General features: G+C 45.5%; 1 protein-coding gene across 1 annotated transcript; it reads left to right on the top strand.

Annotated features, from left to right (window-relative positions):
* Positions 1-12305: 12305 nt before the first annotated feature.
* CLDN23 (claudin 23) lies at positions 12306-14816 on the top strand. Its single transcript, XM_033174019.1, has 2 exons — positions 12306-12514; positions 13953-14816. The coding sequence occupies exon 2, from the start codon at positions 13954-13956 to the stop codon at positions 14722-14724; it is 771 nt and encodes a 256-aa protein (XP_033029910.1). The 5' UTR covers positions 12306-12514; position 13953; the 3' UTR covers positions 14725-14816.
* The last annotated feature ends 233 nt before the right edge of the window (positions 14817-15049 follow it).

Below are 15049 nucleotides of genomic sequence, written 5' to 3'. Positions count from 1 at the left end.
GCCTAGGAACCTAAATCACAGGGCTCTTGAGTTTAAGTGGCCATCTCAGCTTTTGAGCTAGTGATTCTGACTTGGCACCACAGAGACATCAATGAGCTCCTGATCCACAGCAAGTGGCCAGTTTCCAGCTTGTCAGGCAAAATGAGTGACACTTGTCTTCCTACAATTGCTGAAACCCAAGCTTTCACATTCCTAACTGGATGCCAGTGTTCCGTTACCTCCCACCCTCCCGTCCCAATAACTTCCTTTTTATTTTAGGATTATAAATAGCAGGAATTCCTCTGTGTATTTTGGAACAGCACGGTTCTCAGCATGCATTTCCATAAATCCATAAAGCACGAATGCTGCAGAAACTCTGTTGTGGGGCATGATTTTTTCCTTCTCTTTATTAGACATACTGTTGAGCCTGTAGGCTCCGTGCTCTGGTCAGTAAAGCTGCATTTAGCATTCCATGTGCAATGATGGCATATTTCTCTTCTTATCAAGGAAACAACTCCCCATATATTTTGTGGAATGGCGGGAAGAAAAACACAGCTTCCAATGTTTCACAGATGGAAACGGAGACACCTCTGTTCTCACCTCAAGGATTGTTGCCTGTGGTAATCTCTCACCCCACCCCATATAATTAATAATAATAATAATAATAATAATAATAATAATAATTTGCTGCCAGCCCATCTGACTGGGCTGCTCTGGGCAGCTTCCAACACATTATACAGGTGAAACTCGTAAAATTAGAATATTGTGGAAAAGTCCATTTATGTAAGCAATTGTTTTCATTAGCTACTGGAGTTTAATATATGAGATAGACTCATGACATGCAAAGCGAGATATGTCAAGCCTTTATTATAATTGTGATGATTATGGCATACAGCTGATGAAAACCCCAAAGTTGAAATTGTTAATTTGGGGTTCTCATCAGCTGTACACCATAATCATCACAATTATAACAAATAAAGGCTTGACATATCTCACTTTGTATGTCATGAAGAGTCTATCTCATATATTAGTTTCACCTTTTAAATTGAATTACTGAAAGAAATGAACCTTTCCATGATATTCTAATTTTTTGAGTTTCACCTGTAAAACCACAGCAAAACATCAAACATTAAAAACTTCCCTACGCAGGGCTGCTTTCAGGTGTCTTCTAAAGTCAGATAGTTGTTTACTTCCTTGACATCTGTCGGGAGGGCGTTCCTCCTATCAAACATTGCTGAAGATTATCCATAACCACCTCTTGAAAGTTATATTTGTTTACTCTCCTGTTAAGGGCACGACTAGATGTGGTGGTGGGTGATCAGATCTCCCCTCCTGGGGATTTTCTTCCCCAAAGGGCAAGTGTAGCTACAGGAAGCTCTCATTGGCCCACCATAGGAAACGAGGCAGGGAAGCCATTTCAAAGAGAGTTCAGATGGTGATAAAGCTAATTCAAATGAATCAATTGGTAAAGAAAGAATCCAGTTAGTATGAATTCTCCAAATGTGGCCACCAAGCCACTATCCTATTTTTGCGAGGAGGTAGTGGGTGGGTATAGAGACCTCCTGGCCCACTGTCTTAGAGTGGTCCTCTCATTAAAAAAAATTGCTGATCACAATCCTAGACTAAAAGTATGTTTCCGAGCACAATTCAAAGTGTTGGTGCTGACCTTTAAAGCCTTAAACGGCCTCGGCCCTGTTATACCTGAAGGAGCATCTCCACCTCCATCATTCGGCCAAGACACTGAGGTCCAGCTCCAATGGCCTTCTAGCGGTACCCTCACTGTAGAAGTGAGGTTACAGGGAACCAGGCAGAGAGCCTTCTCGGTAGTGGCACCCGCCCTGTGGAACGCCCTCCCATTAGATGTCAAGGAAATAAACAACTATCTGACTTTTAGAAGACACCTGAAGGCAACCCTGTTTAGGGAAGCTTTTAATGTTTGATGTTTTATCACTTCATTATTATTAATATTCTGTTGGGAGCCGCCTAGAGTGGCTGGGGAAACCCAGCCAGATGTGCAGGGTATAAATAACACATCGTCATCATCATCATCATCATCATCATCATTATTAAAGCACTAAGATTACCCACAACTTGAGGTCCCCCTCCGCTTGCTTGAGACCAAATGATTTTAGCGCTAATGCCACAAATCTCTAATTGCTACCACTGCACTGTCACAAAAGGCATTCCCTATGAATCCCTGCACTTCATGTATGCCTGTTCCCAGGGACAACAACAGATGCATAAACAGGAACTGCAAGGTACAAATTCCTCAACAATCTCCACTGCCACACCACACAGCCAATATTTCAAGGCAGGGAAACAGGAAGCCTGTGAAGAGGTTGCCTGCAGGATACGGACTTGAAATTATGAATTATGAGACGGAGGTGGGAACCCAGGTCATCTACAGAAGGTTGAGGTTTGCTGGCTCAGGTGCATTTAAAGCACATGACTTCCCCTAAAGAACCCTGGGAACTGTAGTTCCCCTGCAACAAAGCTTTAATTCCTAGTGCCTTTAACAAGCTGCTGTTCCCAGGATTCTTTTTAGCGGGGCAGAGGGGAGCATGTCCTTTAAATGCGCATTGAGTGTGCTTTAAATTAAATGAATGGTGTGGACCTGCACTGTTAAAAAAGCCCAGTGGTTTTATTCAGACAGTAGCCAACACGATGCCTCTGGAAAGTCACAAGTGAAGCAGCCTGCTCACATTTACCCCTAGAGCATGGATACTCAGAGACATAGCTGCTTCTGAAAACAGGCTCCAATTGACTGTAGTGGCTATTGAAGACCTATCTTTTGTATCTAATCCTCTTTAAAAAGCCACCTGAGCTTGTGTCTGTCACCACATTTAATTCTCTAAGTTGAAAATCCTCTGTTTGAAGAACTTCCTATTGGCTCAACCTACTGCCCATTCATTTTACTGGGTGTCTCGCCACCTGACCAATTAGCATTAGTAAATAGGGAGAATATTTTCCTTTGGTCACATCCATTTAAAGCACAGTCATAGCTCCCTCAAAGAATCCTGGAAGCTGTTGTTTGTTGAGGATGCTGAGAACTGTAGCTCTGTAATGGGGTTGCCTAAAAGCTCTCAGCACCCTCACAAACTACAGTTCCCAGGATCCTTTGAGGGAAGTAATGTCTGTTAAAGGACTGCTTTAAATGTTTAGTGCGGATGTGACCTCTGTCTACTTCCTTCACATGGATCTATCCTGCCCTTGACCTGAAATTGGCCAGGGAAGTCCTAATAGTTGTATACGGTAATCAACAAGGGTGATCCAGTTAACTGGAACCTGGAATAGGGCCTTCTCAGTTGTGGCCTCCTCACTTTTGAATCTGCTTCTCCCTCAAACAGGCGGCTGTGCTGAGTGGGTTGCAGTGACACCTGAAAACTTCCTTACTTTATCAGTCCTTTGAGCATCAGTAGCAGATATTTGTGATTTGCATTTAAATATTTACAAACTGCACTTTCCTAAGAAATATAACAAGGCAGTGTACAACATAAGGACATGTGCTACAGTGCTATGATAACACCAGTAAAAACATCAATAATGTGTCAATAAACTGGTCAGTTAAAAAAAAAGCAAATGACAATGTTAATTGGTATTGTTCTTCAGATAAGTACTACGAGAGAAATGGCTAGGTACTGGTTTTAGTGATTTAATATTGAGTTAATTGACTCTATTTGTCATTTATGGCATGTGATGTTGTATCGCCACCCTGTGACCTTAAGGTGAAGGGTGGGATATAAATTTTAATAATAAACAACGTTTATCAGATTTCTCTTTATCTGTTCCCCCCTCAAACTAGGAAACCCAAGGAGCACAGACCTGCAGACATTCTGCTTTAAGAACAGCACACCACAACATTGCTGTAACCCAAAGTAACCTGCACTCAGAATCACTGGTGAAATCCTGCCAATTCATTCAGTGTAGTGCTTTTACAGTCATTTACCCCTGCTTCTGCTAGCCATGAGGAAGCACAAAGAATTAGGGAAGGACTGCCAGCCTTTGAAGCGCTCGCCCACAACCAGTGATATCGAAGCACGTGTACCATTTCTTAACATTAGTCATGATCCTTGGCTCCCACATATGCCTCTGGTAGATGTAGAAAGGAAAGGGTGGTTATCTTATGTCGATTAATCACACGCTAATTGTCCAAGAGAGAGTGCTGAACCTGAACTTGAAGAAAACCACAGGAAAGAGGGGGAAGGTGAAAGGGCCGAGAGAGAAAGGCAGCCAGCTTAATCTCAACTAATGTGGTTTCCGTCCTCTTGATTACGTCAAGGACTTCAAGGCCAGCTGTGGTGGCAACCATTTTGGAGAACCCCCCCCCCCTTCCAATTTAGTTTGATTATTCGCCAGTATCATGGAAAGAAGCCTTCTGTAGGAAAGTGAGTCAGGCCACTGGTTTCTCTAGGCTGGTACTGTAGACACTGACTAGTAAAGGCTCTTCGGGATTTCAGACAGGAAATCTCTCCCAGCCCTACGTGGAAATGCCTGGGGTTGAACATCGCAACCTGCAAGCTGCACCATGCTAGACTGCTGGCGGCGGCAGCTGAGGAGGAGCACCAACAAGAGGGAAGGAGGGAGGGAGGGAGGGAAAGTCACTTCTTCTCTCTATTGTCGCTCACACCAGGCCAGGGTCCTCGTCAGCTGCACCAACAGCGACACAACCGCCATTTTGGGCCTTCCAAGCTCAAACATGGGAGAAAAGCTTTCCCTGTTTCAAGTCCAAATGGGACAGGGGGCGCGTGGGAAAAGGGGAGGTGGTTAACCTCTGATCCTGTGCCTTCACCTGGGGGTGCTATGTTCTTTTTTAAAAATAAAATTGTATGCCTTGCGGGGGCTGTGGGCTTGGCACAAAGACTGCCAGTTGCTGGCCTCTCCTCCTCTGACTGGTCTACCTCGTTCAGCACCCCAGATTTCCTACGCCCTCCTTAGGAGAACCAGGCCGTCCCAAAGTTCATTCCCTTGCCTGATAAAGGTAAAGGGACCCCTGACCATTAGGTCCAGTTGTGTCCAACTCTGGGGTTGCGGCGCTCATCTCGCGTTACTGGCTAAGGGAGCCGGCGTACAGCTTCCGGGTCATGTGGCCAGCATGACTAAGCCGCTTCTGGCAAAACAGAGCAGTGCACGGAAACGCAGTTTACCTTCCCACCGGAGCGGTACCTATTTATCTACTTGCACTTTGAAGTGCTTTCGAACTGCTAGGTTGGCAGGAGCAGGGACCGAGCAATGGGAGCTCACCCCATCGCGGGGATTTGAACTGCTGACCTTCTGATCAGCAAGCCCTAGGCTCTGTGGTTTAACCCACAGCGCCACCCGCATCCCTGGTATCCATCCACAAATATAATCCCGCGGCCACAAATTTAGTTTATCTTGGCTTGAGCCAAAGCAATGAACTTTCCTATCTGCTCCCTCTGTTCCTTTTTATTCTCCAGAGTTGGCAGGGCACCAGAAACAAATTGTTTGATTAGTATCGCTAGTAGTTCACTGAACAATTAATTTAACCAATACCAAAAACAAGCCACAAGGCTTTTGCTGCAGGCCACCAAGAAGTATTCACCGACTGGAAGAAATATGGCACTGTTCCAAAACAAGATCTCCGTCAGATCGTGTTTGGGCAGCCCCATTGCTCTCCTGGGTTTGCCCTTGATCTACGTGCCTATTAAATTTAATTTCCGCTTTCAATTCACCGGTCGCTTTCTTTTCAGGAGCCACGGAGGAATGCTGCTTTTCCAGAACCAAAGGTCTGACAACTCCCCGCTTTTGTGAAAATCAAAAATGCGCAGGAATATACATGAGTCTGAGGACTCATCTGTGCTATACTAAGGTTACCAGATGTCCCCGTTTCCCGGGGACAGTCCCCGGATTTACAAATCAGTCCCCATACAAAATCCATTGAAGTTGAAAAGTGTCCCCGGATTCATTGAAAAAAATCCGGTAATCATATACTATACATTTAAAGTAGTATCATGCCAATTGAAATAGCTATGGCTCCCCCCCACAAAGAATCATGGGAACTGTAGTTTGTTAAATGTGCGGCGAGTTGTTAGGAGACGCCAATTTCCTCACACAGGCGCAATTCTCAAAGCAGCTTAACAATCAAACCCTCTTCCCATGGAATTCTGGGAACAGTAGCTCTCTGAGTGAAATTGGGGTCTTCTAACAACTCTCAACAGCCTTAATAGACTACGGGATCTTTTGTGGGAAGCCATTACTGTAAAAGTGGCATGATACTGCTTTGGAAGTACTGTGCAGATGGGGCCTGAAACACGAATGTGAGGAAATACTTTGGGAAAAGGGACAGGAAGATACCGGTACTCTATACTATAGTTACATTCTTTAGCTTAGGGTGTTGGTTTTTTTTTTTATAGGGCAGACAAAGTAATGCAGGATAAAGTCTCTCCATTTCTATTAGAGATTAAATGGAACTTTCCTATTCAAAAGCAGTCTACCAGGCTGAGTACACTTCAAAATAGTAATTAATAATAATAATAATCTGCAGATCCCATGACAAGAAAAAACTGAAGCTGTGCCCTGAATAAATTATACAAACTAGCATTTTTTTAAAAAATAATATGGCATAATTCATGCAACTTCTGCCGGACACAGAAATGGCAAGAAGTTTCAGAGGGCAGTGAAGCACACAGATGGTCCCATCAGCCATGACTGTTGGCCATGCTGGTTGGGCAGAGCTCTGCCTTGACAGCTGAGTCAGTTCTGCACGAGACTCTTAATCTTAGGGTTGTAGGTGAAAGCCCCATGTTTGGGTAAAAGATTCCTGCATTGCAGGGGGTTGGACTAGATGCCCCCTATGGTCCCTTCCAACTCTACAATCCTCCGATTCTGTGACGGGAGCTGGAGCACAACAATGCTTAGAGGATGACAGCCCCCCTCCCTTTCGTGGCGTTTGTGTCCTTGCTCAGACTGCATGCTTCCTTAGCTATGAGTGATTGCCGAAGATGTTCCTGCATTGCAGGGGGCTAGACTAGAAGACCGTTCAGAGTCCCTTCCAGCTCTACAATTCTGTGGTTCTGTGTGGGGCAGGGAGAAGGGGCTGGTGTTTCCCAAGCAGGGAAACTGCTGGTGTTTTCCCCTAGGAAAGTTTGGCAGCAACCAAGTACTTTCCTCCAGAAACAGGTAGGTAGCTGTGTTGGTCTACCATAGTCAAAACAAAATAAAAAAATAAAATTCCTTCCAGTAGCACCTTAAGAGACCAACTAAGTTTGTTCTTGGTATGAGCTTTCGTGTGCATGCACACTTCTTCAGATACACGAAAAGCTCATACCAAGAACAAACTTAGTTGGTCTCTAAGGTGCTACTGGAAGGATTTTTTAAAAATTATTTTTTACAGTGGTACCTCGGGTTACATATGCTTCAGGTTAAGAACTTTGCTTCAGGATAAGAACAGAAATCGTGCTCTGGCGGCGCAGCGGCAGCGGGAGGCCCCATTAGCTAAAGTGGTGCTTCAGGTTAAGAACAGTTTCAGGTTAAGAACGGACCTCCGGAACCAATTAAGTACTTAACCAGAGGTACCACTGTATTTTGTTTTTCCTCCAGAAAGTTGATCTCCCACCATAATAAAGGAACTTCACATTTGAAGTCTGAAAACACCCTCATTTGGGAAACCCCAGGGGAATACAATACTATTACTAGAGGAAGGAGAGGACAGAACAGCTTTTGTTCTCCGGCTGATTATTTGCCTTGCTTCTAACTCCCTTCCAGCTCTCGACCTGATCTGTTCACCAGTAAGTTGCTGCCCCTTGCTGGACAATGTGGAAATCTTAGTGAGAGTGTTAGATCTGGAAGGCTGGTGCCTACCCACTGTTCATCTTTGAACATGTGCCGCAAATACAGTGTACGATGTGTGTAATTTCTCATATTGTACCGTTGGGTCAGTGAGGGTGTTAATCCCCAGGCTGCGGGTGGTGTAGAGGCCTGAGATATTGTCATTCCACGTTCTTTTGACTATCCCAAGGCAGAGGAAATATTCGGGGGCGGGGGGAGAGATTTCTTGATGCATCGGTTCATTCTGTGGGCCAGAAGGTGCTGCCAGCTGCCCAAAATTCAGAGGGCTTGGATAAAAGGAAGCTGGATTGGCTTTGAAGGAGGGAGGTGTGGTTAAACTCTCTCTGAGGCCCTCCTCTTCCCCACCAGATAAACTAGGTACAGAGGACAACCTCTGTGCCCAAGACACCTCCTGTAAGGATTAATGAATGGGGAAATGGAACAAAAATGGACTGTGGAATGAGGGGTGTGGGAGACATTCAATTCAGTTCATGTTTGAAGGTGAACATAAAAAGCTATATAACTTATACTAGGGGAAATTGTGCATGGAAATGAATATATTAGTGGAAATGACACAAAAAATTAGGGGAAATTGCTTGCAAGAAATGTGTACATTAATAACAATTTATTTATATGTAAAAGCTGCATACGTAATATGTGGTAGCAAAAACTGCATGTGTACATTTGTTTATCTGGATAAATTTGAACGAAAATGCTGACGACTTTTTGCGAGGATTTAAACTAAATAAACCACAAACTGCCCCAGAACGAAGAGAACTGAAACTGACAGGTCCTTCCACCCCAATTTAGAATAAGGTTTGGGGTGTGGGAATTAATTGCTGTATTGGTAATGGATGAACTAATTTAAGAACTGATTCAGGTGGTCTGTGTTGGAGGTGAAAAACTTTTGTTTCATGTTACAGGAAGGTAGCTGTGTTGGTCTGCCATAGTCAAAACAAAATAAAAAATAAAATTCCTTCCAGTAGCACCTTAGAGACCAACTAAGTTTGTTCTTGGTATACCAAGAATAAACTTAGTTGGTCTCTAAGGTGCTACTGAAAGGAATTTATTTATTTATTTATTTATTTTGTTTCATGCGATGAGGTTGGGAAATTAATCGGCCTTCCCTCTGTGAAATGTAAACTCTAGTCATTACTTCTAGATGCGCAAAATTTAGTCTTGTGCAAATTTTGTACAAATGTGTGCTTATGGACATAGGAATAGGAGAAACCCCAAGCTGGAAGGAGGAATCTTGGACAGCAATTAAAAAGGGATTGATTTGTTTTTCCCTTGTCTTTGCCTACCCTCTAGTGGGCCCTGATGGGAGTGCAGCCATTCCAAGCCCTTAACAAGGCTCATCTTCACATTGTGTTTCTTCCCACACCTTCATTGCCCCATACCCTCCAACATTTCTCTGATGAAAACAGGGACATCCTAAGGAAAAGCAGGACATTCTGGGCTCAAATCAGAAACCAGGACAGCTTCTGTAAATCCAGGACTGTCCCTGGAAAATACGGAAATTTGAAGGCAGGGGCGTAGCAAGGTAAATTGGTACCCGGGGGCAAAAAAAAATTGTCAACCCCCTCCCCCGGCATGGGAAGGTTAGGTGGTACCCAGTGCGGAAAATTTCTTGTCAACCCCCCCATTGATCCCCCCCCCCGCAAAATGGTTTTACATTATTTCATATTTTCTTACAAAGGAATAGTAACAAGTAATAATAAAAAAACTTTTATTTATATCCCACCCTCCCCGGCTGAAGTCGGGCTCAGGGCGGCTAACATCAGATACATAACATTGGTATAAAATCAAACAATAATTAAATTACCTCCTAAAAACATCTCAAAATCAAATTAAAGTCTAATTAGATGGCTTTCCACAGGGTTAGGGTTGGGAACAGTAAGTGTTCTCTGAACTGAAATTTCAGCCTTCATGACATAGGAAAACAGCCAAGTGAACAGCTATTTTGGTGGAGGAGGGTCAAGATATTAACCGATATGCATAAAATTTCATATATAGCTATATAATCCCTAGTATAGTAATATAAGACCTTTGGAGCAGGCATTTCAAAAAAGAAATGAAAAAAAATTGTTCCTTGGTGATTTGTCACCCCCTCCATTATGGAACCCGGGGCTGCCCCCCCTCGCTACACCCGTTTGAAGGGTCTGTCACCCCAGTTGGGCAAAAAATGAAGAAGCACCCCTTTCCCAAACAAAATAAATAAATAAATAAATAATCCTTCCAGTAGCACCTTAGAGATCAACTAAGTTTTTTTCTTGGTATGCACACGAAAACTCATACCAAGAACAAACTTAGTTGGTCTCCAAGGTGCTACTGGAAGGAATTTTCTTATTTTCTTATTTTGTTTTGACTATGGCAGACCAACACAGCTACCTACCTGTAACACCCCTTTTCAGTTGTTGCCATTAAAATCTGGACATCACTAGCTTTACACACACCCCAAAAAGGCTTTATCACTCCCCTCAGAAGTTGGGATGCAAGAAATGTCCCACAGTGTTAGCTGCCCCAGCAAACGCCAGATGGCTTCTGTTTCCATACTCTGGGTCTTTTAGTGACCTGGGAAAGGCTGTGAGAGACACAGCAAGTTCTGTCCCAATGGCTATGCATGCTCTGAATTTCTGAAATGCTCCTGGGATACCCTGAATTTAATGTAGCTAGTTGCTTCTACCACAGACTTTAGGGACCACCACTGGGTGAATTTGGAAGGGTGGTAGTATCTTACACAATATGACTCAAGAGAGGTCACAGTAAAGAGAAATATGAACAAGTCTACTTCCACCCTTGAGGTGGTCCCAGAATCAGAAAAAAACCAACTGCTTGACTGCTCAGGATATCGCCAACACGTCACTCCGCGGTCGAAATAATTTCAATGGCTACCAGTTAGCTGCAGGGATAAGTTCAAGGTACTGATTTTGGCGTATAAACTATAAAGGCCAATACAGATTGGGACCATGAAACCCGAAATAACTTTAATTTTATTATTTGTTACCCCAGCCACTCTGGGCGGCTTCCAGCATATAGAGAAACAAAATAAAACTTCAAACATAAAAAACTCCCCTAAACAGGGCTGCCTCCAGATGTCTTCTAAAAGTCAGATAGTTGTTTATTTCCTTGACATCTGACGGGATGGCGTTCCACAGGGCGGGCGCCACTACCGAGAAGGCCCTCTGCCTGGTTCCCTGTAACCTCACTTCTCACAGTGAGGGAACCACCAGAAGGCCCTCGGAGGTGAACCTCAGTGTCCTGGCTGGACGATGTGGGATGGAGACGCTCCTTCAGGTATACTGGGCTGAGGCCGTTTAGGGCTTTAAAGGTCAGCACCAACACTTTGAATTGTGCTCAGAAACGTCCTCGGAGTCAATGTAGGTCTTTCAGAACTGGTATTATATGGTCATAGCAGCCGCTCCCAGTCACCAGTCTAGCTGCTGCATTCTGGATTAGTTGCAGTTTCTGAGTCACCTTCAAAGGTAGCCCCACAGAGAGCATTTTGCAGTGGTCCAAGCGGGAAATAACCATCCCTTATATACCCAGAGGACTATAGCACTCTGAAGGTGAAGGCTTATTGCAGATACCATGTTAGGGGCCTTGTCTAAAGGTTTGCAGCCATCTAGAGTTACCCACTCATTGGGGGGGGGGGACTTGGCCTGTTCTTATGACTGCAATGGCAAGGAATGTGCAGAAACAGGAAGCAAGTAATGCTATTGCTATTGACTTCAGATCCAGCTGCTCTTAAAGGCACAGCTACATTGGCTAGTTGAAAACCTATGAGAGAAAATGAACTGGTGGGATGAAGACATTAAAGCACCTTAATGGAATCTTCTTCGTAGACAAGTAAGATTGTCTTTCATGAACACAGTCTTAACAGTGAGCCCGTAAGTGTCTGTGGGGGCCAATTCTGGATTGACACATCCTTCCACAGTGGGGACACAGTGAGGGTTTGCCAAGCGTGCCTTCCTCTTAGCACGTTTCTCCCTTTCGTCCTGAATTTGGGTGTCTTCAAAGTCCACGACCCCTTCGGTAAAGGCTGTTCTCCAACTGGAACGCTCGCAGGCCAGTGTTTCCCAGTTGTTGGCGTTTATACTACATTATTATACTACATACACCAAAGCACAAAGGGCTTTGGTATCTACATGGCCACTGAGGTGTTTATGCAGCTCTTTTCAATGTGTTTGTCTGGCCCCAGGGCACTTCACGTTCCCCCCTCCCTTTCCCTCAAGGGTAATTAATTAAGAGCATCCAGATTGCTCCGTGTACACAGCCTCATCTGTGCCTCTCCGTGTTTTGCCACCCAGTTCCTAGAACCACCTTTCAAAAGAGTTGCAGCGTCAATTTGTTTGTGTTTATTGCTTTGGTGTGCTGTTACCTAAGCAATAAGAGCCAACCTTTATTCAGGACAATAAAAGTCACCGCCTTCATCCTTAAGCACGATCATCACACAGAAACAGGTGCGGCTCCAAAGCTCCTCTGAGAGCCAGCCCCACCTTCCTGAAGTCACTGACTTGGCATCACCTGTAACGGCAAAACCCTTCCTGATTCCGCGGTTCCACTTCTCCTTCCTCTCCCCTCCCTTTCCTCCCCATAAAATACTACCCAGAACAAGCTCAGCTTCAGCGCTAGCCTGGTTTCTCTGTACACACAGAAGTTTCGGTCATACTAGCCAGTTTCTTTTAACCGGGCACACGGCAGGGAGAGAGAGCAACAGTTGCAGCAGGCGTTGTCTGCAGCAGGACAGGTAAAGAGCTGCTTCTCCCTTGCTATCTGTATCCAAGGCAGGGCTAAATACAGAATTTTTGCAGGTGGGCGGGGGGGGGGGGGAAAGGGACAGTTCACATAAGGCATCAGCTTAAACCTGGAATAAGGATAGATCCCACGAACCAGGAATCGTCTCACACTGCCTGTGACCTTTTTGAGTGCTGTTTGCTGCATGACAACAGTATCACTGCTTAGCTGATTAATAATTTGCTGGTTGGGTGGAGGGAGGACCAGGTGAAAGAACGGACTTGAGGTCCTCTGAAGGCTGACCTGAGCCCACTCCCTCTAGCCAAGGCAAGAAAGGTCTTCTTCAAGGTTTGAAGTTATTTTTTAAAGGACAGGATGTTCCTTTAAAGCACTGGAATCCTGGGCTAGAAAATAGCTCTTAGAAGGAACAGCAGGTCCCTTGGGACGTCTGCCTCTGCTGATCTGGTCCTGCAGCTTCTCCAGCTGTGCTCTTCATGGGTTTCCTTGCAATCTCAGTCAGGTCTTCCCCAAATGTAACTACTCTCCCGCTGTGAATCTTCCCTTTAGTCTGTGTCCTGAGCAGCTGTCTACCAGCTCCACCTGGTACGCCAGCTGAGACCGTACTTGCCTGCACATTATCTCTCCGGAGTGGTACATGCTCTGGTTATCTCCCGCTACTGCAATGCGCTCTATGTGGGGCTACCTTTGAAGGTGACCTGGAAACTACAACTAATCCAGAATGCAACAGTTAGACTGGTTACTGGGATTGACTGCCGGGACCATATAACACCGGTCCTGAAAGACCTACATTGGCTCCCAGTACGTTTCTGAGCACAATTCAAAGTGTTGGTGCTGACCTTTAAAGCCCTAAATGGCCTCAGCCCAGTATACCTGAAGGAGTGTCTCTACCCCCATTGTTCAGCCCGGACACTAAGGTCCAGTGCTGAGGGCCTTCTGGCGGTTCCCTCACGGCAAGAAGTGAGGTTACAGGGAACCAGGCAGAGGGCCTTCCCAGTAGTGGCACCCGCCCTCCCATCAGATGTGAAGGAAATAAACAACTATCTGACTTTTAGAAGACATCTGAAGGCAGCCCTGTTAAGGGAAGTTCTTAATGTTTGATGTTTTATCGCATTTTAAATATTCTGTTGGGAGCCATCCAGAGTGGCTGGGGAAACCCAGCCAGACAGGCAGGGTAAAAATAAATTAATAATATTATTCAGCTGTAGATGTGTCCTGCAGCAGACTTTGTATGGCATAAATGATACAATGCCTGCTTGGCACCACACAGCCAAGCAAAACTCAAACTAGCTTTCTTCTCAGGATGGAGCAATCCCACGGCAGGTATATAAGGACCTGAGCAAGTAAAGCAAGGTTGTTTTCTGAGAGCAAGTGGTTTTTCAGTCACCTGTCTGTACCCATAACAGCTTCTGTCTGTCTGTCGCCTGGTGCAGAATGCGGACGCCGACTGCCATGATCGTGGGCATCGTCCTAGGCCCCTGCGGCCTCATCCTGAACCTGACGAGCACTCTGGCTCCCGCCTGGAGGGATGCAAGCCGTATCCCTGACCAACCCTACGACATGATCCAGCACCAAGGCATCTGGGACATCTGCAACGAGTTTCAAAGCACCCAGAAGACTCAGTGCAACATCAAGGACACCCTGGGGTACTTCTCCCACCAAACTGTGCAAGTCGCCAAAGGGCTGATGCCATCCTCTGTGGCCGTCACTGTCCTGGGGTTGGTTGTGGCTTCGCTGGGCGTGCGCTGCTGGCAGGATATGCCCCAGTACCTGCTGGCTGGGCTAGGCGGCCTGCTGCTCTTCGTTTCCGGGCTGCTTAGCCTGATCGCCGTCTCTTGGTACAATCATGACATCCGAAACCTTCCCATCCCGGCCGGCAGTATCCTAGGGGTGGGCTACTGCCTGGTGCTAGGCTACTTAGGGAGCTGCCTAGAAATAATTGGGGGCTTCTCCCTCTCGCTCAGCTTTGCTCAGTGCTGCAAGGAGCGCAAGCTGAAGAAAGCAGCTATGAATTACAGCTACCCACCCAGCAGTCAGAGGGTCCCAGCGACCACGGCTGCCATTTCCCCCTCCATTGGCAACACAGAGCTCCAAATGGACTATTACAGGACTCCAACCCCAAGGTCTTACACCAACCCCCAGGATGTACTGGAAAGTGAACACCCCAGTAATTGGAGCAGGTTCCCCTGCGATTCTGATTTATAGCCCTAAGCGGGGACACTCTTGCAAGGAACGAGCTGCAGAAAGATTCATTCTGGAACTCTGCTCAGACAACAAAAATACCCAGTGAGGAAAGTTTGTCTACAAATTTAATTCCAGCGAAGACCTTTCCCTACCTCTTTCACCCATGAATCAAGCAGGTGCCATAGCCCTAAACCGCTACCGATTCTGGTTCTACACTTTTCGCTTTCTCTCAAGTGGATACGTTAAACGTTAAGACAATAATTAAATCACTCTTGCATGAGGAAGCAATAGGGAGTTTGAGCGGTCCTCTTCACTGTGCAATTTTTGGGATGGGGAGGGGCTCACA

This window comes from Lacerta agilis, chromosome 16, assembly GCF_009819535.1.
Source record: "Lacerta agilis isolate rLacAgi1 chromosome 16, rLacAgi1.pri, whole genome shotgun sequence".
NCBI classification, from domain to species: Eukaryota; Metazoa; Chordata; class Lepidosauria; order Squamata; family Lacertidae; genus Lacerta; species Lacerta agilis.
The sequence above is the reverse complement of the archived record's forward strand: the minus strand, read 5'-3'. Positions and strand labels throughout refer to the sequence as shown.